Source organism: Propithecus coquereli, unplaced genomic scaffold (assembly GCF_000956105.1).
Source record: "Propithecus coquereli isolate 6110/MARCELLA unplaced genomic scaffold, Pcoq_1.0 Scaffold42, whole genome shotgun sequence".
In the NCBI taxonomy this organism is placed as follows: Eukaryota; Metazoa; Chordata; class Mammalia; order Primates; family Indriidae; genus Propithecus; species Propithecus coquereli.
Genome location: NW_012149952.1, coordinates 4,126,363 through 4,151,039, shown reverse-complemented (window position 1 = coordinate 4,151,039; position 24,677 = coordinate 4,126,363). Strand labels below are relative to the sequence as shown.

The 24,677-nt window shown below is 56.1% G+C and overlaps 1 protein-coding gene across 2 annotated transcripts; it reads left to right on the top strand.

Annotated features, from left to right (window-relative positions):
• Positions 1-293: 293 nt before the first annotated feature.
• NAPA (N-ethylmaleimide-sensitive factor attachment protein, alpha) lies at positions 294-24,293 on the top strand. 2 transcript variants are annotated; one of them, XM_012653379.1, is made up of 12 exons: positions 294-707; positions 10,492-10,571; positions 13,232-13,348; positions 18,220-18,266; positions 19,705-19,782; positions 20,030-20,085; positions 20,172-20,256; positions 21,047-21,151; positions 22,254-22,322; positions 22,791-22,841; positions 23,561-23,708; positions 24,230-24,278. In XM_012653379.1, the coding sequence occupies exons 1-11, from the start codon at positions 610-612 to the stop codon at positions 23,660-23,662; spliced, it is 888 nt and encodes a 295-aa protein (XP_012508833.1). In that variant the 5' UTR covers positions 294-609; the 3' UTR covers positions 23,663-23,708; positions 24,230-24,278. The 2 variants fall into 2 exon arrangements, with proteins under 2 accessions (XP_012508833.1, XP_012508832.1); XM_012653378.1 differs by having other exon boundaries at positions 23,561-24,293.
• The last annotated feature ends 384 nt before the right edge of the window (positions 24,294-24,677 follow it).

The following is a 24,677-nucleotide window of genomic DNA, read 5'->3' as shown; positions in this document are numbered from 1 at the left end:
CAAGAGAAAGCGGACGGGTTTCCCTTTCGCCACATAGGCCTTTCCCAGTGAAGGGCGACGCGAGATCGGGCGCGGAGGCGGGACTAAGAGAACTGTCAAACGCGGGCGGGGACCCCGAGCTGTCATGTGTGGGCCAGCTGTCAGCTGACTAGTGCCCGAGTTCGGCAGGGGGGCGAGGACCCCACCGAGGGCTGCTGATGATTGGCGGAGGGGGATCTAGCGACAACACCTGGGGGCGGGTCCTTGGCTACGCGAACTACTAGTGTCTTATGCAGTCACGTGGGAGGTGTACCGAGCACTAGGAAGAGAGCGGGGTGCCGTTCGCGGGTGTGTGCGCATGCGTTGAGATCTCGGGAACCCGATTGGGAGTCGTCAGTCACGGGGCGCCGAGCGCCGGTCGGCGGGGGCGTGGCCGGCGGGGCGCGCGCTGCGCTACGAGGCCTTGGTTGGCCAGTACGAGTCACGTGTTGCCGGACAGCAGGCGGCGGGCGCCGGTGCGACGTCAACAGAGCCCGCTGAGCTCTCCCGACCTGTGTACTGCGGCCCGGCCCCGGCTGACTCCTTCCAGGGCCCGGGTCGGGCGGTTTGCTGAGTACCTTTGCGGCCGCCATGGACAATTCCGGGAAGGAGGCGGAGGCGATGGCGCTGTTGGCCGAGGCGGAGCGCAAAGTGAAGAACTCACAGTCCTTCTTCTCCGGCCTCTTCGGGTAAGAACAGGGCCTAGGGGTCGGCCGGGACCTAGGCCGAGAGGACGAAGGAGTCATGGCCCGGGGTGTTGGGTTAGGCACGCAGGGCTTGGGCCGAGGAGACGGGACAGGATTCCAGAACGAGGTGACATGGTCTAAGGCATCTGAGGGGACAGGCTGAGGGGCCAAGGAGCCTGGGCCGTGGCAACACAGTTTGAGGAGAGACAGTCTGAGACGGCGGGAGGGACTCGGGCTGAGGACACACGGGCCGAGGCGACACCATCTTGAGGCGAGGAAGGGAACCCAGGCTGAAGACGGGCCAGCAGGCCAGAGGAGAACCTGGGCCGAGGGCATATGGTCTGAAGCCTTGAAGGGGACTGGCCCGAGGGAGCCTGGCAGAGCAACCAGAGCCATTTGGAGCTGTAGGGGAATCTATTTGAAAGCTCTCGGGTGGCGTGATGGGGCCTGGGGCTGAGGACATCTACCCGAGGGGACTTTTTCAAGACCCAGGGCAGTGGATTTGCCTGGGCCCTGGGTAATGGGGGTGAGGCCGAACGAGTCTGACAGCAGGCCCAGGGGCTTTAGCGCTCCAGTGATCCTCAAAGCGAAGAGCCCGCGTCAGGGGTGTGCGAGGGCGCCTGGGGTGAGCGTGGCTGGTTCGTAGTGCCCTGGGCGGAGGATCTGGGAGATGGCCTTAAACCAGAGCAGGCCCGGGCTGAGAGGCTGGAGACTAATGCTTGGGGCAAGGACGGTGCCGGCTAGGCCAAGGAGATGGAGGGATGAAAGGGAGAGATGAGGGAACTGAGAGGACCAAAAAGGGGATCAAAGGCCTGCTGTGTGATCCTCGAGTAATGACTGGGCGTCTGAAGGGGATGACTGTCGTGCCGAGAAGGTGCCTGAAGGGGGTTGGGAGCCAGAACTAACACCTGTGATGTGCCAGACATTTCACATAAAATTCACGTCGGCTCGTAAAAGCTGACCATCTTTTGAGGAATCTTAGTGGTTTAGGAGGCTCAAAAGCCCAGGTTTGAAATGCGGCTCTGCCACTTTATGACTTTGGGTAGGTTGTTTCGCTTCCCTGTTAAAAGAGATTGCCAGTAAAGTCTACGTCAGAAGTTTGCCGGGAGTATCAAATAAGAATGCACACAAAGTGCGTAGAATTGAGCCTGGCACGTGGTTGAAGCTCCCAAAGTGTTGGCTGTGGGAGCTTGTAGGGGGCTGATGGGGATCACGGTGGGAGCCTGAGCTGGAAGGAAATGGGGACAGGGCTCTGGGCCATGGGGACTTAGTGGGGTTAGGGGAAAGGGCTTGAGCCTCTGAGCCGAGGAAGTAGAAGGGAGCCAGGGAGGGGGGGGTGCTGGGGGAGGGACCTGAAAGGTGAAGGGGTGGTTGTGAAGATGGAGAGGCCTAGGAAAGGACTGGTGGGTTTGCAGGGAGGAAGAACTGGGGGGCGGAGGGGGGGCGGCGCAGTCTGGGAACCAGAGAGAGGCAGAGACTGGGGAAGGTAGTGGGACTGGACAGTCTTCCAGAAGGCTAGGGAAGGGGATTTGGAAGGAAAGCCTGGATTGGAAAGGACTGTGTTAGGAGCTTGGCAGAGGTTGGTAAGAAATGAAGGGAGGGGATCTTTCCAGGAGAGGAGTCACTGGGTGGACGGAGCCGCCCCTTGTTTGAGCTGGATGATGTTTAGCAAAAGAACTTGCAGAACATGACGGAGAATCGTCTGATGAGGGAAAACACCTGGGACTGATAGAGTGTATTGATTAGATGAGGAATGTTTTGTTTTAGAGGCTGAGAGTGGAGAGAAGGTGTGTGTTTCTTCTTCCTTCACAAGGGGAGAAGTTCAAGTGCAGTGTTTTGAGGGTGAAACCAAAGCTCAGATTTTGGTAATAGCTATCCTCGGTGGCCCTTGATGTCTGGTCCCTTTGGCCCAGGGATTACTATACTAGGGCTGTGCTTGGAGGGAGCAGCTAGGTCAGCCCTGAGATGCTTGTTACCTGGTTGGAAAGGCAAGGTTAACGGTCACCAAACACTATAAAAGTAAAATTGTCAAATGTAAGGAAGGGCTAGGTTATGTCATTCATGTGAAGTTCCTGAGCTGAGAGGAAGTGGTGTGAGCTGGAGGGGGGCTCTTGGTGAGGAATGAGCTGGGCCCCAAAGAACCCCAGGACTTGCTAAGGGAGACAGGGCCTGCAGGGTGTTCTAGGCAACAGGGGTAGTGTGGACAGATGGCTAGCATAAGGGGAAGTTCTGCCTGAATGACGGGATAACGGAGATCCAGAGGGACCAAGGATGGCTTCCTGGGGGAGAGACCTCCGTCAGGCGGGATGAACAGGAGTTCTGGGGGTGCTCTCTGGTAGGGAGCAGCACTCTAGGCGGAGAGGACAACTTGAGCAAAGACCCAGAGGTGTGAAGCATGCTTCCTGGTTTCACGCGGGGAGTTCTATGTTAGGTTGTAAAGTTAGAAGGGTCAGAAGGGGGAAGTAAGGCTGGACGAGGATGAGGCCATGTGAGCAGGGGTGGGGCTTGAGGAGGTGCTAGAGAGCACTGAGGATTTTATGGGGGGAAGGGGGCCAGTCCTGGAGCCTTCTCATTGGCCATTTAGAAAGGACTGCAGCAGCTGGTGTGGGGGAGAGTGAGCACGGCAGGAGGCTGTCGCGGTGACAATGGTGCTAGCAGATAATGTTTATGACGTCCTCACTCCGACTCTGAGTCAGGCCTGGGCCAGGCAAGTCTCCTGTGTTCTCTCCTGTAGTCCTCACCAAATCCCTGTGGAGGCAGAGAAATGGGGGTCTAGAGAAGCTGGCTCGTTCGCCCAGTCCCGAGGCAAGTGGGGGCTGCAGCGTTCACACCAGGCCTGTCCGATTCCAGATCTCTCACTCTGCCACCGTGCTGCGCTACCGCGGTTTCTCCTGGAGGCCAATGCCCGTTTCTAGGTGCTGCGTTTAAGAAGCATATTAGCAAAGGAGACGCGTTGGGGGAGCTGCCACCCTCTAAATGCCCCCTCCTCCCCATGGCAGTTTTCTTCAAATATTTGAAAGAAAGAGCCAGTGTTTATCCCACTTCCTTTCAACTCCGAGAGGCGCTGAGGTGATGTGACAGGGGAGTGAGTAAGGCGGGGGCAGGGGCAGAGGGCAGAGGGCAGGGACGAGGACGGGAAGCGTGCCTGGGAGCTGGGAGAGCAGCCAGAGATCAGCTCAGCCTCCTGACCTGCTTTATGGGCGGGAACCACTGCCGGCACCTCCTCCCCTCTGCATCTGGGTTTGCCTGTGTTAAACCTTTCATAACCTACCTTCAGTCAAGGCCTTCGTGGCTTCCAGGGACTGGAGAAGCAAGTGTTGGGGCTCAGCTTGCCCTGGTGCTTCTGTCTCCCCTTTTGGGAACCTCAGCGTTGATAACTTTTCCCAAACTGAGGTGTCTCTGTTCCTGTCCAAGGGTCAAGTAGAATGGCCCTCACCTAAGGATGCGGATGTTTGTGTCACTCTGCCCGCCTCAGTGCCTGCTTTTGTGCTCAAACTGCTGCCTTTGCGCTTCATTATTTCTGGGCTGCCAGACGCTAGGGGGCTTTGTGCACCGGCAACCAGGAGGGTGGCAGCGCCAGCCAGTTAGTAGAAGCTCAAAGCCATTTCTGTACCTTCCCTCAGTGGTGGGGGGTGAGGCAGCAGCACAAACTTCTGCTCTGCAAGCAAAGAGATAGAGGTTTCCTAAATAAAGCACCATGAGCCGGCAGAAAAGGGAGAGGGCTGAATCTAGGCACACTTGTTCCTCCCTCCTCCTCCTCTGCCTCCTGACGGATCCACAGACCTCCTGCCGTGCCCCTTTGGGATCGTGTAGGTTCTGAGCAGCGGTTTTGTTCCCTGGGGCTTTTCCTCATTCCTGACGTCTCCCCTCCACTTCCTCTTCCCCAAAAATGCAAAATAAAAACTTCTTTCCTCTTGGATACCAACGTGTATAGGGAGTTTCTTCATCTAGGAAGTGAAAATCACAGTAATCCCTGCTTCCTCGGGTGGTTGTAAGGAGTAAATGACATGATGCGTGGACAGTGGTGAGAGCACAGTGCCTGGTCCTGGTAATGCTTATTAAGTGCTCACTGTCGTCGTTATTACTAGGTATTGTCATTGGAAGTTGAGCCGGAGGCACTGGAGAAATAGAGGTGGCAGGGTGTTCGGTATACAAACAGCGTGTTCCTAAGATCCACTGCTGACAAGTCAGTTCCTATTTGAACTGCCCATGGGCACCAGCAGCCCCAGGAGCCCCGAAGGGCCAGCTTTTGTAAGGGAAGAATGGCTGCCAAGATCAGGGAGGGCGTCCCTGGACAGGGCCTGCCCAGGGTGTTAGTATCTTTTAAGAAAAGAAAACACATTCACCCTTGGGCTGTGATGAAGTGTAATCTATTGGGATGCAGGGGGACATCAGTGTAAGAAACAACGGAGTGCCTGCCAGGCTGTGTGGCCTGCGAGGTCCCTGCCTCTGAGCGTATCATCTAGAAGGGCGATGGGCCCCAAAGGACTATCAGCGTCATGGGGTGAGGGGTAGGGTAGTGAGACACCCAGGCCTCTGTGAAACCGAAGGAGGCAGTAGCTAATCTGGAGGGGGAGGAGATGAAACCCGTGCTACAAGGAAGTGGGTAAGCATTTCTGGAATCTGCTCTCTCTGCGGGGCCTGATGAGAGTGACATTCTCGTTTACTGAGCACCTGCGACGTGGCAGGCCCTCTGCCGGGCACAGCCTGTGAGATTGCTCATGCTTCCAGCAACCCTGCGAGGAAGGCGTGGAGTCTTATTCCTAGGTACAGATGAGGAAACCAAGGCTGGCAAGCCATGAGCTGACATTAGAACCAGGCCTGTTTGACTACTGTCAATGACTTTTTTTTTTTTACCACTGTAGGTGACTCTAGAATTCCCATTCCTAGGTGGGGCTGGCACCCCTTTGAGTATATTCTTCCTCCTTTGTGTATTAACCGCCATTGGAGCACCCGTTCCGTGCCGCACTCTGTGCACAGTCTGGAGTGTGTGTCATCTCCCATCCTCACGAAGACCCCTCCCAGGTCAGGTTCACGGTCTCTGTGTTACAGATAAAGAAACAAGCTCAGGGATTAGTAGCCCAAGGTCGCACACTTGGCAAAGTGCCCGAAACATATGTCAGCCCAGGTCCCTCCATTCCAAAGTCATTCTTTCTACCTCTCGCCCGGACAGGTATGTCACGAGAGGGTTCTCTGATGATTTCAAGAGTCAGGCAGCTAGCATGTGATGCTTTATTCTTTCGCCGCTGTTATCGGCCCGTGCAGGCACTGTGGGGAGCCCCTGAGGCAGAGCGGCGCCTGGCCCTGCCCCACGAGGGAGGCACTTGCAGGCGGTGGGGTGGAGGTGCCTTCGGGATGCTGAGGCTCCGACAGCGCAGTAGCAAGGCTGGTGGCCACCTGCTCCCTGTGCTGGGGTGGACCTCACGCCCCCGCAGCCTTCACTTTTTCCAACTTTCTTTCTGCTGATGGATTGGCTCAGTAGGGGGCTGGCTTAATTAATCCCTCCCTTGCCCGAAGGAAGCCCAGGGCAGCTCCAGTAGAGAGCAGAGTCTACTTGTCTAAGATGAGGGAAACCTGAGCAGCGTAGACTCGTTTAATCTAGAGGAGGGGCAAGAGCAGGCACGGGGGACCTTGTCTGCCCTGCGTGCTTTCCAGAGCACTCCTGGGCACGGGGAAGGAAGCCTTCCTTATCACTAGGTGAGAGGCAAGGGCGGGACTGGATCCCCAGGGCCCCAGTCCTCTTTCCCGGCCCTGTTGCTTCCGGGCAGTGTAAGCCTGGGCAAGTTCCTCACCCTCTCTGAACCCCACCCTCCTCCTCTGTAAAGCAGGGGAAACACTCAAAGGGTTCTTTCAAGGAACTTTCAGGTAGAGCGCCTGGTGGGCAGTAAGCACTTAGTGTTGGCCACCATGAAGACAAAGAGAAGGCAAAGGCATTTGACAGGCCTTTGGGTCCCTTAATCCCTGCTGAGGATACTGACTAGAGGCTCAGGCCGGTGGCCTTGAGTCTGAGGAGGGGACCATGGGCCAGTGACAGTGGCTCCTGCAGAGGGACAGGAGGGATAGAGAGAGACCAGGACTTAAAATGGTGGAGTTACTCCATCTGCCCTGCCTTTTCATGTCCTTAGGGAACTGCAGGTGGCCAGTACAGGGATGGCATGTTTCTGGCAGCCAAGAAGTACCCAGAGGATGGAGGAAGAAGGGAGGAAGGCTGAGACTCTGCCCTGCAGAACCCCCTGGCCTGGGTCCCACCAGGCGTCTGTGCATTCCTGGCAGTGCATACCCCTCCATATGGCGGTTGCTGGAGGTTGGTGGCTGTGCTTGGGAGACCTGAGACTGCTTCCTCCGCCTTGGGAGGGGGAGAGAGCAAAGCCGAGTGGGTAATTATAGACAGCCCTGCGCCAGGCTGGCCGCAACCAGTTCTCTCTATTCCCTGCGTGGCTCAGAGCTGTGGGATGGGAAGACTGAAGCAGCTTGGGGGAGGTCAGTGGGAGAGGGACAGTCAGCTGTCACATGCACTGCCACCCAGGCCCTTCAGGAGAGGGGGCTCTCTAGATCTTGTGCAGGTGGCAGAGGGAGAAGGCCTGGTTTCCTCCCCGTGGAGAGGATGCAATTTTAGTGAGGAGGCCATCCTGGATGGGTGTCATGCGCCCCCCCGACCTGGAAGAGAAATCCTGCAGTGAACCATGCGGATTTACCATGTGTAGAGACAGCTTGGTAGAGCAGGGAACTGGGGACTTCTTCCTTCCAGTCACTCTTTCCCTGCCAGAAACCCTCCTAGTGTGCTAGAATAGCCTTGTCCTGGCCTCCAGCGAGGGGTGTCCTCTGCCTGCGTCTCCAGGCTTGTTCCTGGCACTGCCTGCTCCGTAGCTATCCTGGCCCACTTCTCCACCTTGAATTTGCCAAGCTCGTTTCTGTCTCAGAGCCTTTGCACATGCTGTGACTGCCGCCTAGAACGTTCCTCCTTCTTTTCTCCTCAGTCATCATTGAAGATTAAGCACAAATTTCCCATGCTCAAAAGCAGCTTTCCCTGACCTGCCCCAAGAAGTCCCCCCGCCAGTCCTACTTAATCACTCTGAAATTGTCTTGTTGATCCCTGTTTACAGAGGGCCAAGCCCTCTACTTTGTTTACTGCTATTATCTCCACTGTCTGGCGTATAGTAAATGCACAGATATTTGTTCCCCAGGTAAATAAATTTCTATGTGAATGGCTTCTTCAGGATCTGCCAGTGAAACTTAGACAAGTCACTTTCCCCCTTCGGGGACTTCACTCCCATCTCTAGGAGAAGAGGATGGGCATCCAGAGATCCTCTGTCATCCCCAGCCGTGGCAGTGGCCAGGACCAGAACGCGCGGGGGAAGGAGGAGGCAGGCCTGCGGGCCTGAGCCGGCGTTAATCCCTCTGGCATTTCCACCCCACAGTTAGAATCACTGACCCGGCGCAGGGTTGGTCCAGCTTAGTCTGGGATCATAGAATTTCAGCCTGGGCAGCTAATAGTCTCTGTGTTCTGTGTCCACGCTCTGTCCCATTGAACAGAAACAAACCCAGCTGGGGCTGACTTTGCTCATTGTTGATCACCTGCTTTCAGCCTCTCAGCGAGACAGGCCGTTTCTGCTCATCCAGGAAGGTGGGCTTTCTCGGAGGATGTCTGGAGCTGGGTAGGACTTAGTTGTACTCACAAGAAGAGAAGGATGAGCTAGGGCATCTTCAGGGTGGGCACACTTGTGATTAAGGTCTGTGAACATTTCCCTTTAAGAGAATATTCCAGAGAAGGTCCTCCTGAGGTTTTTTGCAGCCAGGCCCCAAGGGACCCTTCTGAATCCTCCTCTGCCAAAAGCTTGTGAAAGTTCCTCGCTTCTCATGGCCAGGGGTAGGTTGTAAAGAATTCACTCCAAACTGGGCCCCAGGCCCAATGTGTGTTGAGCCAGCTGGGATGAGTTTGGCCAGGGAAGACAGTGGGGCCAGTGGGGTGGGTGTGGAAAGAGCACATTGCCCAGGGCCGCTTCCTGGGGACAGCAGAGGGTAGGGGACAGCATCCGCACGACCCTAGAAAGCAGAGATAGACTGTTCATCTAAAGAACCTCACCTGGTGCAGTTTGGGATTCAGGAGGCCGGGACTCCAGTCCCAGGCCGTCTGCCCTCCCTGGGGTATTCGCCTGCTGACATTGCCAGACCTGGGACAGGTCACTGGTGGCTGCTTCCCATGTGTCGGTCTCAGTCAGTTTTTCCTTCCCAAACTCACCTGATCATCTGAATCCCCTGGGTCCCTAATTATTAAAAATCTCAGTTCCAGGCCCTACCCAGATCTACTAAGTAGAATTTCCAGAAGCGTGGCTATGGGGCTCTGGTTTGATATTCTTAAAAAACAAAAAATAAACAAGCTAAACACTGGTCGTTTCAGTGAAGAGAGAATCTGAAATCTACTTGGCGGGACTCCTGAGAATGTAGACTTTATTCTACTGGTTATGTGGGTGATGGGAGTTTGAACAATTAGAGAGACCACAGACCTTACAGGCTATGGAAGGACAAAAGGATGCAGTGGGAACATACAGGTTTGAGGGACTAGCAAAGGGTCCCCAAGTGAGGAGGGGGTTCGTAATGTACCGCGTGGAGGTTGAGAAGCCAGAATAAAGCTGCCGAAATAGGATGCCCTTTATTTTTTTAAACTCCTGTATATCTCCCAGGCCCCTACTGTTTGTTGCACGGTAAATTTTTTGAGGGTGGTTTTGCTGTTTTAAATAATGCTGTGCTACCGGGCCTCGTGGGGCACAGCTGTAGTCCCTGCTGCCTGGGAGGCTGAGACAGGAAGATTGCTTGAGCCCAGGAGTTGGAGTCCAGCCTGGGCAACATAGCGAGCCCCCCTCCCTAAAAAATAAATAAATCAATAAATCTGTGCTGAATATCCTTGTCACTTTTCTGATCAGTTTCTTAGGATAAATTGCTAGAAACGTAACTCATTGCTAGACCACAGGGCCAAATATAAATCCTAATATTAAAATGTATATATGTATTCTTCTCAAATAGAGTGTGCAGGTGGTAAAAACATTCAGACTGTCCAGATGAGGGATGAGCGGTGCATATGTCTGCCTCCCACACCTGGCCCTCCTTCTTTTTCTATAGATTATACCTTAGAGAGAAATGCTGTTACTAGCTTTTTATGTATTTGCCCAGGAATATTCTCTGTTTATATAAACGTGTATGTTGCTGTCCTTCTCTCTCTCTTTTTTTAAACACAGATGGGAACATTTTATATATACATCTTTAAATAATGTTTCTTTGCACAGCCGTATCATGGTATATCTGTCTAGTCCTGAATTTGTAATGACGTACTCTTAAGGTTTTGAGGTCTTTATTGATTGCCATGTGCAAGGCACAGGATTAAGGAATTGGGGAAGGAACAAGATGTCTAAAACTAAGCTGATCCCCCAGAGTGCTCTGTGGTCTCCTGAGGGAACGGGATGTGTAGAGTGCCTGGGACCCAGTGGTCACAGGAAGCAGAAGAGGCTGCCAGAGGCAGGGCTAGTGGGGAGACGAGGAAGGCCTGCCCCTCTGCCAAGCGAGTACCCAGGGCAATCTAGTCTGTCCGAATCGGGTATGCCTAAGTTTGTGCGGTGGGGGCTACAGACTCAGAGGCCCAGGAGGAAGCTGGCTTCACAGGGCCATTGGCTGGGGCAGGCGGAGGGTGAGGGTGGGGGCACATCCCTGCTGTCACTGGGACAGGGTGCTTGCTTCCTCTTTGACTTCAGACTAGATGGTCTCCTTATCTTTTACCCTTTCCTTTTTTCCCCAGAGGCTCATCCAAAATAGAGGAAGCATGTGAAATCTACGCCAGAGCAGCAAACATGTTCAAAATGGCCAAAAACTGGAGTGGTGAGTGATCTCTGCAGCTCTTTCTCCTCTTTTCCCTCGGCTGCCAGTCCTGAAGGCCCGGCTGAGCGGTTGGCCTGCAGGCCCCGTCTCTTTCTGTAACATCTCTGGCTTCAGAAACTGGCCTGCCACCTAGTCCTTTTGGGTCTGCTGGGCTACTTTATACCTTGGGTCACAGGGTCTTGGAGAAAGCAGGGAAAGGATAGGGATAAATAGATTATTACATCCAGATAGACCCACATGGATTGATGAGCTCTTTGAGATATTTCTCTATAAATTCAGAATTTTGGGTTTCCTGGAAACTGTTCCCTGGTGCTTGCCTCATAGTCTGAATTCTGGGCTGGGGGATGTTCGAGTGGTTCCAGTGATATTAATCACAGCTACCATTTATTGAGTACCAGCTGCCAAGCGTGCCTCACTTAATGAATCATCATAGCAACCCTATGAGGATCAGCCCTTTACTATCCCTGTTTTACAGATTCAGAAACTGAGGCTTGGTTCAGCTCCTTGCCCAAGGTGCCATGACTAATGAGTAATAGAACCAGGGTTCAAAAGGCAGGGCTCTGGCTGCAGAGCCTGAGCATATAACTTGCCCTGACAAGGCAAGAGAGCTTAACCGAGGAGAGAACGTGGGCAGGGGCTACTTGAGGTCAGGGAGGCAGGGATCTGTTAGGGGCTGCCCGCAGGCCGAGGGAGGAGTCAAAAAGCCATTGCGTTGAGTCATTTGGGGCTGATTTCATAATATGGCTTTTGGTGTCAATAGAATTGGATCAAGGAAATCAAGCAAGAGACACAGTATTGGAGCCAGGGAAGAACTTTCTTACCCTTGAAGAGATGAAACCTGGGGATGGGACCGGGACCATGGAGGCAGGGTACAGAAGTGCAGGATAAAATCGATTATCATTTTCTGATAATGTCAGTTTCCCAAAAATTGGAAGAGTTTTTCCTGAGTTTTCACAGAATACACCGTGCATAAAGCCAAATGGTATGTGTATTGTTTTGCTTCCAGACTAAGAAAATTCCTTTAGAAAATACATGCTTATTTTTTAGTCACATAGATGTTGCTTTTTCACTAAAATTTGTTAACCTCCCCACCAACTATTCGAATAAAAGTCTTAGGCCTAATATCATAAGGCCTTCTTTCCCCTGATATCTTCCCATTTTCTTGAAATTTTATACTCAAATTTGGAGCTCTTTAAAATAATAATGAAGAGGCCAGGTGTGGTGGCTCATGCCTATAATCCTAGCACTTTGGGATGCTGAGGCAGGAGGATCGCTTGAGGGCAGGAATTTGAGACCAGCTTGGGCAACATGACAAGATTCTGTCTCTGCAAAAAATTTAAAAATTAGCCGGGCATGGTGGCGCGTGCCTGTAGTCCCAGCTAATTGGAAGGCTGAGGCAGGATGATCGCTTGAGCCTAGGAGTTCAAGGCTGCAGTGAGCTGTGATTGTGACACTGCACTCCAGCCCGGGTAACAGAGCAAGACCCTGTCTCTAAAAAATAATAATAGGTCATATAGCGCAATCCTGGAAGGCTTTGTCCTGCTACTCAAAAGTTAAGAGGATGGGGGCCAGGCCTTGAGGTCCTCTTTCCCACTTAGGAATTCTGTGATTGAACAGAGGAGGAGGACGAAGGGAAGGAGCCTCAGAACTGAGCTAGAGGTGGTTGTTGGAGCTCCACCCGAGAAGGAGAGATGCTATTGCCTCCCAAAAGTCAGGTCAGAAGGCGTGTGGACAGAGTGGTGTGGGACTCATGGGAGGTGACTGTGGGCAGATGAGCACAGGACAGACCGGGCTTCAGGCGTGGTCTCCACTGCCCTGTGTCCGTGGGCACTTGTCCCCGTGCACCAAAGTTCTTGGTGTCCACGTCCTATTTCCTTTTCTGGACGTGAAGCTCCTAGAAGGGGCAGACCCTGCGTCGTGCCCCCCACTCCCATGTGCCTCACTATCAGCACAGGGCCTGCAGTGACTCTGCACAAGGGAAGAGAGTGTGGACAGAGGCAGAGGAGTCAGAATTAGACAGGAAGAGCTTTTGGGAATTGTGAGGCAAAGAAATAGGACTTGGAAAGGGGGAGTAAATGGGAAGGTGTTACATGGTTTAATCTCGATTGCCCCTTTCTTCTCAAACACCCCGTCCTGAGCCTACCCCGTGATTCAGCCTCCACTTTGCCTTCTAGTGATGGATGGTTCTGAACCCTGTGGTTCGAGGCTCCCAGGGGGAGGATTGCTGAGGCCAGGAGGTGCCTCCTCACCTTGTGTTTATATCCTTTGCAGCTCTCAGCTCCGTCTGCCTTCTTGGATCTTTAGAAGTGGTGGCCCTGGAGATACTGGCACAGGCTGGGGTTAGGAACATGAGATTTTAGCTGGCTCACCCTGGCTCTCTTTCCGTACACCTGGGACTCAAGGTCTTCCCCCCGAGTCAGCTTCCTGCCTCCCTCACAGGCCTCCAGGTGGACCACCAGGAGCCTCAGCCCTGGGGTCAGGAAACCTGAGGTCCAGGCCTTGCCAGGCCTCAACCTGGGCTCGCTCAGGCCACTCTCGTCCTCTCTGTGGACTTTTCTGTGTTCTTGAGAGCCCAACCCACTGCCCAGGGAAGTGTCGCTGTGGCGTTATAAAGTGTGGAGCCCCACTGAGGCCGAAATCACTCTTGTTTTCTGTTCCAGCTGCTGGAAACGCCTTCTGCCAGGCAGCCCAGCTGCACCTGCAGCTCCAGAACAAGCACGACGCAGCCACCTCCTTTGTGGACGCCGGCAACGCGTTCAAGAAAGCCGACCCCCAAGGTGAGGGCCTCTGCGGGCCACACGGCTGGCTGCCCAGAGCACCATCTGAGCCCTTTGCCCAGAAGTCCTCAGGTTTCCCTGCAACTCTGGATTTTTCCAGTGGCCGACATGTGATAGGCTGGGAGGAAAGTGCCTGAGGCAAAGCAAGCGGTGACTTCAGAATTGGCTCCCTTCCTTCCGGTTGGCGTTTGTTCGCACCCGCTCCGAGTCTCCGCCTCCCCCATGCGCTGTGTATGTGCAGCTGATCACTCCCCTCCCGAAGCCTGGGAGCATTTGGGAGTGGGAGTTGCGTTTCAGACCCACTGCCTGCCAAGGAGAGAGGAAAATCTGTTCTGTTGTCAGAATTAACACGCAGAACGGAGTAGGGGAGTTCTAAGACCAGCCAGGTAGGAGTCGCTGCCGAAAAAGGAGCGGAAATTATCCTAACCTGGCTTCCCTACACCCTGGGGAAAAATTAGAGAGAACAGAGCCTGAGATATAGTTGCCAGAGAACAAGTTACTTAAAATGAGAGCGTGTTAGGGACAGAAGCCCAGTTTGGGACTGACTCATGGTGAGAAAACAGTTTCTGTCCCACTGGGCTCATCCCGAAGTGGAAGCACAGCCCCCATGAGTATCATACTTTGGGATTTCATGGGGCGGGAATTTTAATTTAGTTTTGAATCTTGCTGCCAGACATGGGTTGCTAACTTTTAGTTTTACCAGAGAAAGACATTTTTTAAAAAATGACCATCTACTGTCAGTCTCCTCAGGGGAATGGGAAATATATGAATATTTTTTAAAAAAGGAGATATGTAATCTTGGAATAAAGGCAAGGCCTCTCCCCGCCAAGAGAGGACAGTTTGCAACAGAGCTAGCATGTTTCTCCAAGGGTCGGTGCATTTGGGAACTGCTGGCGTGCCCTGTCATCACGATGGAGGACAATTGCCAGTCACGGTTTTGATCTCTGTGTACACTAGTAGCTTTTCCCCAGACTGACCAGTTGTTCCTCTCCAGCTGGCTGTCTCACAGCTGTTGGCCTCAGTGGTCATGTGCTGGGGCTCAGGCCTGGCAAGAACCAGAGGGCCCGTCGTTGAGCAAGCCTGGCAGGTAGTACTGGGCCACAGGAGGCCATGTGGGTGATGTGAGGATGACCCAGGTCAACCCTGTGTTTGTCTTAAGCTTGAATCATCCTGGGTGGTCTCCCCACCCTCTGCAGAGCCCTTACCCCGCCCCACCCAAGCCTTTCCCTTCTTCTCCCTGGGGGAACCAGTGGCCTGGAGAGACTCCGCCTTAGCATCTGTGATGTTCAGCTGCTGCTCCATCTGGAATGACTGGAAGGACTTGTTTCTGGGGCACCACTGAGTGCCAGGGTGGGGACATGTGCACAGTGCCATTTGCTCTTTCAGCAGACTCCTGCACTTCCCGCAGACAGGCCCTACCTGGCACTGTGATGTCTTTCCCCTGGCTTTTGATCTGAGCTTTTCTAGCTCCTCTACAGCAAGACTCTGCAGGGTGTGGGCCTGGGGTCTAGGTGTGGCCCATCCCTGGCCTTAGGAACCTCAGAGGGTAGCCAAGGAGTCGTAGAGCGATGGGAAAATGCAGTGAGTGATGATGCCACATCGCCATAAGCAACAACTTGGCTCAGGGCTGGCTTCAGTTGGCCGCCTCAGGAGCTGAGGCAGGGAGTCGGGTGGATTTGGCTAGGGGAGCCTTTGAGGGGAAGGAGGGGGCAGTCGTGAGAAGAGGCTCATCTGGACAGAGCCCTGGGGACTTGGTGCTGATAAGGGAGGGGAGTTAGCACAGTGTTCTGTGCCACAACCTCTAGGTGCTTACCCAGTGACAGCTCTCAGCCAGGGGACAACAACTGCTTTGTGTCTGGGGCCCATCAGGCCTCGCGGAGAAGGCGGTGGGAGGCAGCTCTGTGTGGCTCAGCAGGGCAGGAGATTCGTGGTCTCAGAAGTCTGGGAGGACTGCCCCCGCTGTGTGACTCTCTTTCCTCGTCTGTTAAAGCAGAGATCGTACTTCGAGATAATGCTCCTGTCCAGCACAGCACGTGAGAAACGTTGGTAAAGGCAGCCCTTGGCTTCCATCAGCCCAGGTGTCCCCGCCTGGCCTGGGCTCCCCACAGCCTCCGCCCCTTGGCCAGGTGCCTTCTGAGACAGAGCTGGAGGCCCAATTTGGAACCCTGCCACGTTTCCCGAAGCAGGTGGCCAGCCCCGTGGGGCGTTCTTCATCTTTGATCTCCTCAGCAGCCTGGAAGGCCTCTGTCCTAGGTCAGCACTTCCTACGGGAGTCTCTCCTGGAGAGTCCTCCCCTTGAGGAGGAGCAGGCATTCACCTGAGGCCTGCCTCGGCTTCCATCATCGCCCTCTCCCTGTGCAGAGGATGGCCTGCTGCCCCTTGCTGGCACTGGGCCGCACGGTAGGGGGATAGGTTCCTATATCTGTCATTGGTTCCTCAAAAGTTCCCATCCACTTCTGGCTGCTCTGGGTGGACTTGGGCCAGGGAGGCCTCTTCCCCAGCCAGCCCGATAGCTGGGGCCAGGAGCACAGGTTATGTGTGTACCTGGAGCAGGGAAGTGGCCCAGCACCCACTAGTTCCCCCTGCCCCCACTCCCGTTACTGTGTACCTGTTGCGTACCAGACGCCTAGCATCTTTTAACCCATTGCACTTCTTTGTGTGATTCTGCAATTCGCCCCCATTTTACCACGGAAGAGACAGCTGAGGCCTAGATGTGATCGAGGAACGCTTTGGTGAGAGGCAGAAGCTGAGTCGGGCGGTCCTGCTGGTGGCAGTGACTGCAGTGGGTTGGGGTTGCAGCTGGACCATTCCCAAATCCCTTTCCAGCTCTCTCTGGGTGGACAGAGGAGAAGGGGACCAGGTGAGCTGCTTCCCAGAGGGCCAGAACAGGGAGCTGGGTTTTGCTGTGCTTGTCCAGGGTGTACTCGCAGGCCATCCTCTGAGGGCCAGGTGAGCTGAGATCAGCCCAGTGGTCATGAGTGTGTTAGAAGCTCATCCGGGAGCCAGCTGGCTATGTTGTCAGGCAGCAGCCTGCTGCTTTCCGGGCATGAAGGGCACTTAGCCCCATGAATCCATGTTGCTGCCTGGGGGTAAGCCTGCTCCCCTGCAGCTACTGCAAGGGCTGCACCTTGCTGACAGCACTCCAGAGCCAGTGCCCGCAGGCCTGGGTGGCAGCTGCTAATCTCACCCAGAGCAGCCTTTGCCACCTCGGTCTGCAGGGGGCCAGGTTGAGTGTCCTGGGCGCTCCAGCCAGGAGAGGGAGCCTGTGAGTAGCCCTGGGCCTCCTGGTGGACGCTGGAGCCGGGTGGGGTGGGCTCACTGCAGCCCGCTGCCTTCTCCTCAGCGTCTTGGCCGGCCCTGTGGCTTCTGGATCTGCTCTGTTACAAAATGTGTGCGTGTGTTACATTAATACTTACTGTTTCCGGCCACTGGTTTTTGATTGTGTTCTCTCTCCTTCCTCCTCCTCTGCCCGCTTTCAGCCTTCTCTTCCTCGTCCTACTGCCTCAGGCGTCCATCTGTCAACCTCCAGACCTTGGCTGAATGATGTACATTCCCTGAATCTCTTCTGGGTCCCCCGAGGCCCTTCTGAATTGCACAAAATCTACAGACTCCCCTACCCCAGAGAAGCACTCACAGATACCCACTTTTTGCATGTAAATATCGAGGGTGGGTTGTAGAGTCCCTGGAAGCCCAGCCACAGGCCTGAGGCTAAGAGCTTCTGTTCAGATGGCTCCTGAGGGAGTGAGCTTGGTGTCCCATCTAGACCATAAGCCCCTCGAGAGCAGGCACCAGGCCTTGAGCTTCTTGCTGGCACCTCCTTCCCAGGCGAGCACACAGGAAGGCCCAGGCAGTGACCAGGAGTCTTTGAATGCCCTGTACGCCTGCTCAGCCCACACCCTGTGGTCTGTCCAGGCTCTGTGCCCTTCCCCCTCCTCCTCCCTCCCTCTCCCCAATACCCCTCTCCTCCTGAAATGCACTAAAATGGAGCTTAAAAAAAAATACCTGCTCTGGGGCTCATTTTTATCTGCTAGAAAATGCCTCCCACTCATGCTTTTCTCTCTCCAAATAACTTGTCAAAAAAAAGCCTCTCCCAAATTTAAAATCTTGCAAGAGATAGTACAACAAAGGTAGCCCAATTCCTCCTTTCAGTGCCATCCTGGTGTGTTAGGGTTTTTTGGTGAAACCTGTGGTTCAAGGAGCCGGTGGGTGGCAGGGCCGGGTTAAGCGGGGCTGAGAGCAGAAGGCGGCGTGGGACGGGGAGGGCGGTGGAGAGCCCACATCAAGCGGCCTCCGTGCTCACAGCATCCAGCCTCCTTGTGCCAGGAATCCAGGCCAAACTGGTGCGGGGGACAGAACCTGTTCAGGGTCCTGCAGCGTCAGTGGCACAGCCCAGGTAGAGCCTGGGCATCCCTGCTGCCTCCAAGGATGCCTCAGATGTCAGGCTTAGCTGTCTGCGACCCCTCCTCGCCCCTTGCCGGCAGCTCTGTCCTTTGAGAGCAGGGCCTTGTTAGGTCTGGCTCAAAACACCTGTGGGAATCTGGCTATCAGCCGGGCCCAGCACCAGCTGTGACCTGTCCCTGGGGTTGCTGGGAAGCTGGTGGCCTCATGTCAGCCCAAGGATGAAGAGCTCCCCCGAACCATGTGCCCAGCAAATCACAGTCTACAGAGTAAATCAATCTGACCAAGTTTCCTGGGCCTCAGGGATCCCTTCACCTCCTCCCAGCCTCCGGAGAGCGTGAGCGTGGCCCTGGCAACTCTGCGCGCCTGCTGATCCCGGGAGTGCGTGCATCTGCATCTGCCTCTTCTCCCAGGCTCCGCCGAAATGACCACTTTCTCATTTCTCCTCCCCACCTCCCTTTTTCTCTCCCCAGAGGCCATTAACTGTTTGATGAGAGCAATTGAGATCTACACAGACATGGTAAGGGTCACTTGCTGGTCCTGTCCCTGCGTCAGTGTCCTGCCATATTGCCCCAGCCTCGCCTCCCCTCCCTCAGCACCCCCGGCAATGTTCCTTGTTCTGCTGCCAAAAGCAGGCAGGCAGGGGCAAGTGGGAGCTGGGGGAGCTGGTGGGGCTGGTGGGGTCCTCACCAGCCCCCGGCAGCCTGGCTCTGGCAGCAGCTCCCTGCACAACACAGCAGCCTGTCGGTCCCTCTCTCTGCGCATCCTGCCTCCATCCTCGTCCCTCCACAGGCCATCAAGGTTTTCATTTGTAGCAATTTAGGGTTATCGGAGAGTGCGCGTATGTCCAGCAGTTTTCCTCTTAGCCTCTGCCCTGCCCCAGGGAGCGTCTCTGTTGAGATATACAGCCCAGAGGGGCAGCTGCCAGGCTGAGGCCAGGGAGCAGGATGCTGGACCCAGATTCGGCCTGGGCCCCTGTTGGCTCTTTATTCTTTGCCTTCTCTTACCGCCACCCCAAGGGGTCATGAGACCCCCTCCCCCAGGCAGGTATGTAGGCCCCACCCTATTACGTATTCAGGGCCGTGCTGCAGTCATAATTTCAGTTATAACAATCATAGCAGCTTCCAATTTTTGAACCAGACACTGCCCAATGATTTTACCTTCTTTCACAACAACCCTGTGACGTAAGCACTATTGTTATCCCCATTGGCAGTTGGGGAAAGGGGGCTTAGAGAAGTGACATGACTTCCCCAGGGACACAGGACCATGAACAGGAGTTGCTGAGACCCAAAACTAGGTCTGGCTGAGCCAGGGCCTTGCCCTTTCCTCTTGCCCTTGGCAAGTGGGGGTGGCCTCGAACCGGCCTCTGCGCAGAGCGGCAGGGCAGGTACCTGGGCCCTGGGTGGGGCGGAGGCAGGTAGAAGGGTGCGCAGCCCCTCGGAGCTTGGAGCCTCCTTGGGGAGCTCTGGGCGTGCACGGGGCAGGCCGAAGGTCAGGTGTTGGCCTTTGAGAAGGGTCAGCTCCATGGCCACCCGAGGTGGGGCCCTCAAGCAGGGGATCCTCAAGCCCTCTGTCCTGGTTCCTCCAAGGCCCTTTTACTAGGTTACTCTGGATAAAAGGGCTGATCCTTCTGCCCCCCTCGACCCTCCATCAAATGCTCCCTGAGGGCCAGGGCTCTGCCAAGTATTTCTACACATTCTCTCTGGTGTTCCGCACCATCTGTCTGTGCCCCTGTGGATGGGATGGAAACAGACAGAGACCCTGGAATGATTTGTCTGTGGCCCCCTGGTCAGCCCAGCACTCACAGCCAGGTCTCTAGTGCTGGAGCCTTCCCTTCTCCCCTTCTCATAGCTGGGGCTGAGGGGCAGGACCCTGAATGATCATGTTTGAGCTGGGGGGTGGGATGGGGCACGGAGGATATCACGGGTCACAGGCGGCCCCTTCCCCTGTCCTCCCAGGGCCGATTCACCATCGCGGCCAAGCACCACATCTCCATCGCTGAGATCTACGAGACGGAGCTGGTGGACATCGAGAAGGTAAGCGGGCAGCCAGGGCCTTGCCCGGGCCAACGGCCAGGACCGGGGCTTCTCTCTCCCTCTTCCACCCGGGGGAACCCTCTCGTGCCTGAGCACCAGGAAAGGGGGACGGGGCACGGGCAGAGCCTGGGGAAAGGGGTCGGGCTATGTCCCAGGCAGGGCGGGGTGGAGGGAGATAAGGGCTGCGTGGAGGCCTCTCCCTCTCCTGCCCACCCCTTGAGCTCACCCCCTCCTCCTGTCTCCCCAGGCCATCGCGCACTACGAGCAGTCTGCAGACTACTACAAAGGCGAGGAGTCCAACAGGTAGTCCCTCTTCCTGCCTGCCCCTAGGCCCCTCAGTGGCCTGCGGGACCTGCCACCACCTACCCTCACTCCTCCTCCCTACACAGTTCAGCCAACAAGTGTCTGCTGAAGGTGGCTGGCTACGCCGCACAGCTGGAGCAGTATCAGAAGGCCATTGACATCTATGAACAGGTGGGCCAGGGCGGGCCCTAGTCCCATGCTCTGCTCGGGGCATCGTGCCCTCCTCAGCACCGGTGCTGTGTTCTGGAGCCATTCCCTACCCCCGTGTCGCCCCCCCGTCTCTCCCTCCCCATCTCCGCTTCTCTCCTCATGCCATCCCCCTTGCCCTCACCTCGTCCTCAGCTTGGCTAAACGATTTCTCCACCCACGACCCCACGCCGTGTCACCACCCTTCCCACACCCCTCACACAGCTTCCCGGAAGGCCCAAGAGTGAGGCAGGCCCTGAAGAGCCGGAGTCGGGGAGACCTGAAGCGCCCATGGGTCCCTCATCCACTGTGGGAGGGCGGGAGTGTCACGTGGGCTCCCCTCTGCTGTGCGGGAGGGCCGGGTGGTGGCTGAAAGAAAGGCAGGCAGCTGGCCCCGGGGGAGAGCGGGGTGGGCATCGCCTCTCATGTTCCCGCAGCCTGCCGCCCCTCTGCCCACCAACGTGCCAGCCTCCCGTTGGTCCTGACAGCGGAGCCGCCTCCTCCCCACTGTGTTGGGTGCCTCGGAGGCCCACGGACACCTGGCTTCAGCCTCCACTCCCCTACCCCCCAGCCCCATCGTGTCCTGATCGCTCAGGCACCAGTCGCTGACCTCCCTGGGCTAGTCCCTGGCTCCTTGCCCTTGGGGTCCCGAGTTAACAGGGCCTTGCCCTGGGACATGGACTCAATTCCCAGATGGCTCCCCAGTGCCTGGCAGTGACCCTGGCCTTCGGGCTTCCTGCCCTGAGCTCACAGTGCTGCCTCCACATGGCTACAGGTGGGGACCAATGCCATGGACAGCCCCCTCCTCAAGTACAGCGCCAAGGACTACTTCTTCAAGGCGGCCCTCTGCCACTTCTGCATCGACATGCTCAATGCCAAGGTGCGCCCAGCCTGGTGGGCCCTGCCCGAGCTTTCCCTGCACCGGCCAGATCATCTTCCCTGGGCCGCCGTGTCTATCACCAGGCCAAGTTGCCTCTTGTCCCCAAATGCAAATGATGCATTTCGGTCCTGATGTCACCTGCCTGGCTCTGTAGGCTTTTGAGTTTCCAACTCCTGGCTCACTCAGGGCTGGGCTCTTTCTTTCGTGGGTACACTTTTTGAATCCCATGAAATCAGCACCATTGTCACCCATTTTATAAGTGAAGACACTGAGGCTGAGACAAGAGTCCCTTATTCAAGGACTCATGGCCAGTGAACTGCAGCCCCAGCATTCCAGATCTTTGTGACTCCGCATGCCATGACTCTAACCATAGCCTGCATGCCCACCCCACCTATTTTCAGGGCTTCTTGGCCAGACAAGGCAGTGGGGGGAGAGGGGGAAGGGCCAGCAAGAAGGAGCTGGAGAGTTAGTTGGCGCTAGAGTTTGACTGTCTGGCGTTCCCCAACCAGGCCGGGCTCTGTAGCGTCCAGGATTTCCTGGTATCTCTGGCCGCCCTACCCACTGCCTCATAGCTGTCTGAGCCCTGCTCCCCTGTGGGCACCGGCAGAGTGGAACTTTGTCACCAGGTTCACATCACAGCCCCACATCTCACCCTGTGCCCGGGGCAGGTCACCACCTACCTGTGGGTCTGTTTCCCCACTTTTGAAATGGAGCTCACCATCATTTGATCCTCTCAGGGTCCTCGTGAAGCACCCAGCCCCAGGTCTGGCACGTAGGATATGCTCATTTCCCCCATCCTGGCTGAGCCAGGCAGGAGGCGGCACTGAATGCCTGCCTGGGAAACCCTCCCCGCTCACCTCCCCACTGCCCACCTCTCCCTGCAGCCATCTCTGCAGCCAGGCTGGCGCTAAGCTCAGCTCCATGGAGTTACCGACAGGCGCAGAGCCAGGTGACACCTGAGGCTGGGGGAGGGGCGCAGAGAGCTGACTCAGGACTGCCAGCCATCCCAGGACCCCTCAGGTGCTAGGCCAGCAGCTCCAATGGCCCTGTCTTTATTAACTTGTCCCCTTCTTCTATCCCTCCCTCTTTCCCTGCTGCTCAGCTGGCTGTCCAGAAGTACGAGGAGCTGTTTCCAGCCTTCTCTGATTCCCGGGAATGCAAGCTGATGAAAGTGAGTGCTGGGTGTTTGGGCTTCCCCTTTCCCTGACCCTGGAGAGGGGTGGCCGGGGCCCCAGGGATGGGCAGTCTGGAGGCTTAGGCTCGAGGTGGGAGAATCATCAAAATTTGACCAGTGGTTCTCCAGGGATTTCTGTTTTTGTTTTGTTTTCTTTCTTCTGCCACTTGGGTCTCCATCTTCTAGATGAGAAAAGTACGACTCAGGCAGTGACGAAGCTAGGACAGGGCTGGGGGCTGGGTGGTGACACACACCCCTCTGGTGATGCTCTGTGTCAGCGAAGTTGCCCCGAGGGTGAGCCCTTCCTGATGAGTAGGGTGGCAGGATCGGAACACAGCCCTTTTTCCTCTCAGTGTGGGATACCTCCCCACCCCAATCCCCTGTTTAAGCCGCCCAGATAGCATGTGTTTAGATCTAATCTGGGCCAGTCTGGGCCCCTGACTCCTTCCTGCCGTTTGCTTGCAGAAGTTGCTAGAAGCCCATGAGGAGCAGAATGTGGACAGCTACACTGAGTCGGTGAGTGAGTGGCATGGGTGGCCAGGTCTCTCCAAGGGCACGGGTCCCCCAGGGTAGGCTGTCGTTCTCAGACATAGTCTCCCGTGAAATTCACCCTTTTTAATCTCTGGCCCCTGGCTGTGAATTCCTTTCTTCAGCCACCCCAGAATCCTCACAAGTAGCCCCAAGAGGTGCAGGGAGTGTTCTTCCCACTTTATAGAGGACGGCACTAAGGCCGAGGAGGAGACTCGGCCCTGGCCCCATCGGGGCAGAGCTGGGGTCCAGACCCGTATCCGTCTGCCCCCGAAGAACAAGTCTTTGCACCACTCGGAGTCCCCGAGCGAGCGGTTGAGGCTGTGTCACATCAGGTGCCTTGGGTGACCCAGGAGGAGCAGATAGGGAGGGAGAGGTGAGGAGGAAGGTGGAGCTGAGGGCACAGGCAGCGGCTGACTCCCCTCTCCCTGATGGACGCCCCACGTGGACGTGTCTTTCTTTCCCTGCTCTGTTCTGAACGTGCTGAACTCCCTGTGTCCAGCTCAGGTCCTAATTCGGTCCTCTAGATCACGCACGTCAGGCACGTCTCTCCCTGGGCTGCCCGCAGGAATTTAAGCCCCCAAATGATGACAGAGACCAAGGATGACAGGGACACATCCTGACAGTCTTGGCACTAGAGACCTTGTGCTCCAGGGTTGGGGACAGGAGGGGGCGGCAGCAGCCCCATCACCCCGGTGTGCGCGCAGGTGAAAGAGTACGACTCCATCTCCCGGCTGGACCAGTGGCTCACCACCATGCTGCTGCGCATCAAGAAGACGATCCAGGGTGACGAGGAGGACCTGCGCTAAGCCCCTGCCCGGAGCCTGTCGTCCTGCTGGGTCTGCTCAGAGAGAGGTGGGGCCTGAGACTGGCTGCGCGATCCTCCCTCCCTTCCCGTCCCGGGAGTCTCGCAGGCCGCAGCAGGCAGGTGGCAGCAGGGCTCAGCACCGCTGCAGGGGCACCCGGAGGCCAGGGCCTGCTGGCCGGACAGTCACCCTCTGTTCTCGCTGTATCCCTCGCCCCCTACCCATTTATTTAAATCCCCAAAGGTACCCTTCACCCCAAAAAACCAGCTGTACAGAATCTTTGATACAGACCTATTTGCTGTGGGTGCTGCCGGGGTTTGGGGTGGCATCTGGGCCCCCATCTCCTGATCAGCTGAGTCGTGAGGCTGGTTTCTCTCTCTCCCACTTTTGTCCCCCAGCCGAGCTCTGAGCACATGTAACCGCTGAGACTTGCTCTCACCGCTGGGGGTGGGCCCCTTCTCGCCCCCAGCCCCCGGCAGCCCTGACCTCTCAGGTTAGACCCTGGGCCCTGGAGCTCAGGGTGTTGGCCCCACCCCACCCCCGCGCCTGCTCCTTCCCTAATGCTTCTAGGTTTCGTCATTCGGAAGCTGCAGCTGGCCCAGGAAGGAAAATAAAAAACAACACTTTTGCATGAGTCTCTCTTCCTCCTCACCTCTGCTACCCACCTCATCCCTTGGTGCTGGTCACCCGTCCTTCTGCCCCACCTGGTCCCTCCTTGGGCTCTGGGTGTGCTGTGTGGGGAAGTGGAGGGCTTGTGTCCTCTAGGCAGTTTTGCCCCCAGGCTGGCTCAGGTTCTAGGGGAGAGGAACCCAGGCATGGTGGGCTTGGAGGCCCAAAACACCAGTCTTGATCTAGCTTCCTCTGGGCCCTTGGTTTCCTCAACTGGGATGAGGGGTGGTTATCACACCCCTTGGAGCTGCCTGGAGGACTGAACGCAACAGTCATCGTAGCTGCTCTGGACGGGAGGGAGTGGAAGAGTCCCGCCAATCCCCTGTCCTCACCCCACATCCACGTTTCC

Excerpts from the sequence above, each read along its gene's own strand:
- NAPA (XM_012653378.1), top strand. The coding sequence starts at position 610 with ATGGACAATTCCGGGAAGGAGGCGGAGGCGATGGCGCTGTTGGCCGAG. Across the intron at positions 13,349-18,219 it reads CAAGAAAGCCGACCCCCAAG|AGGCCATTAACTGTTTGATG; the intron begins GTGAGGGCCTCT and ends TTCTCTCCCCAG. Across the intron at positions 22,842-23,560 it reads TGGACAGCTACACTGAGTCG|GTGAAAGAGTACGACTCCAT; the intron begins GTGAGTGAGTGG and ends GTGTGCGCGCAG.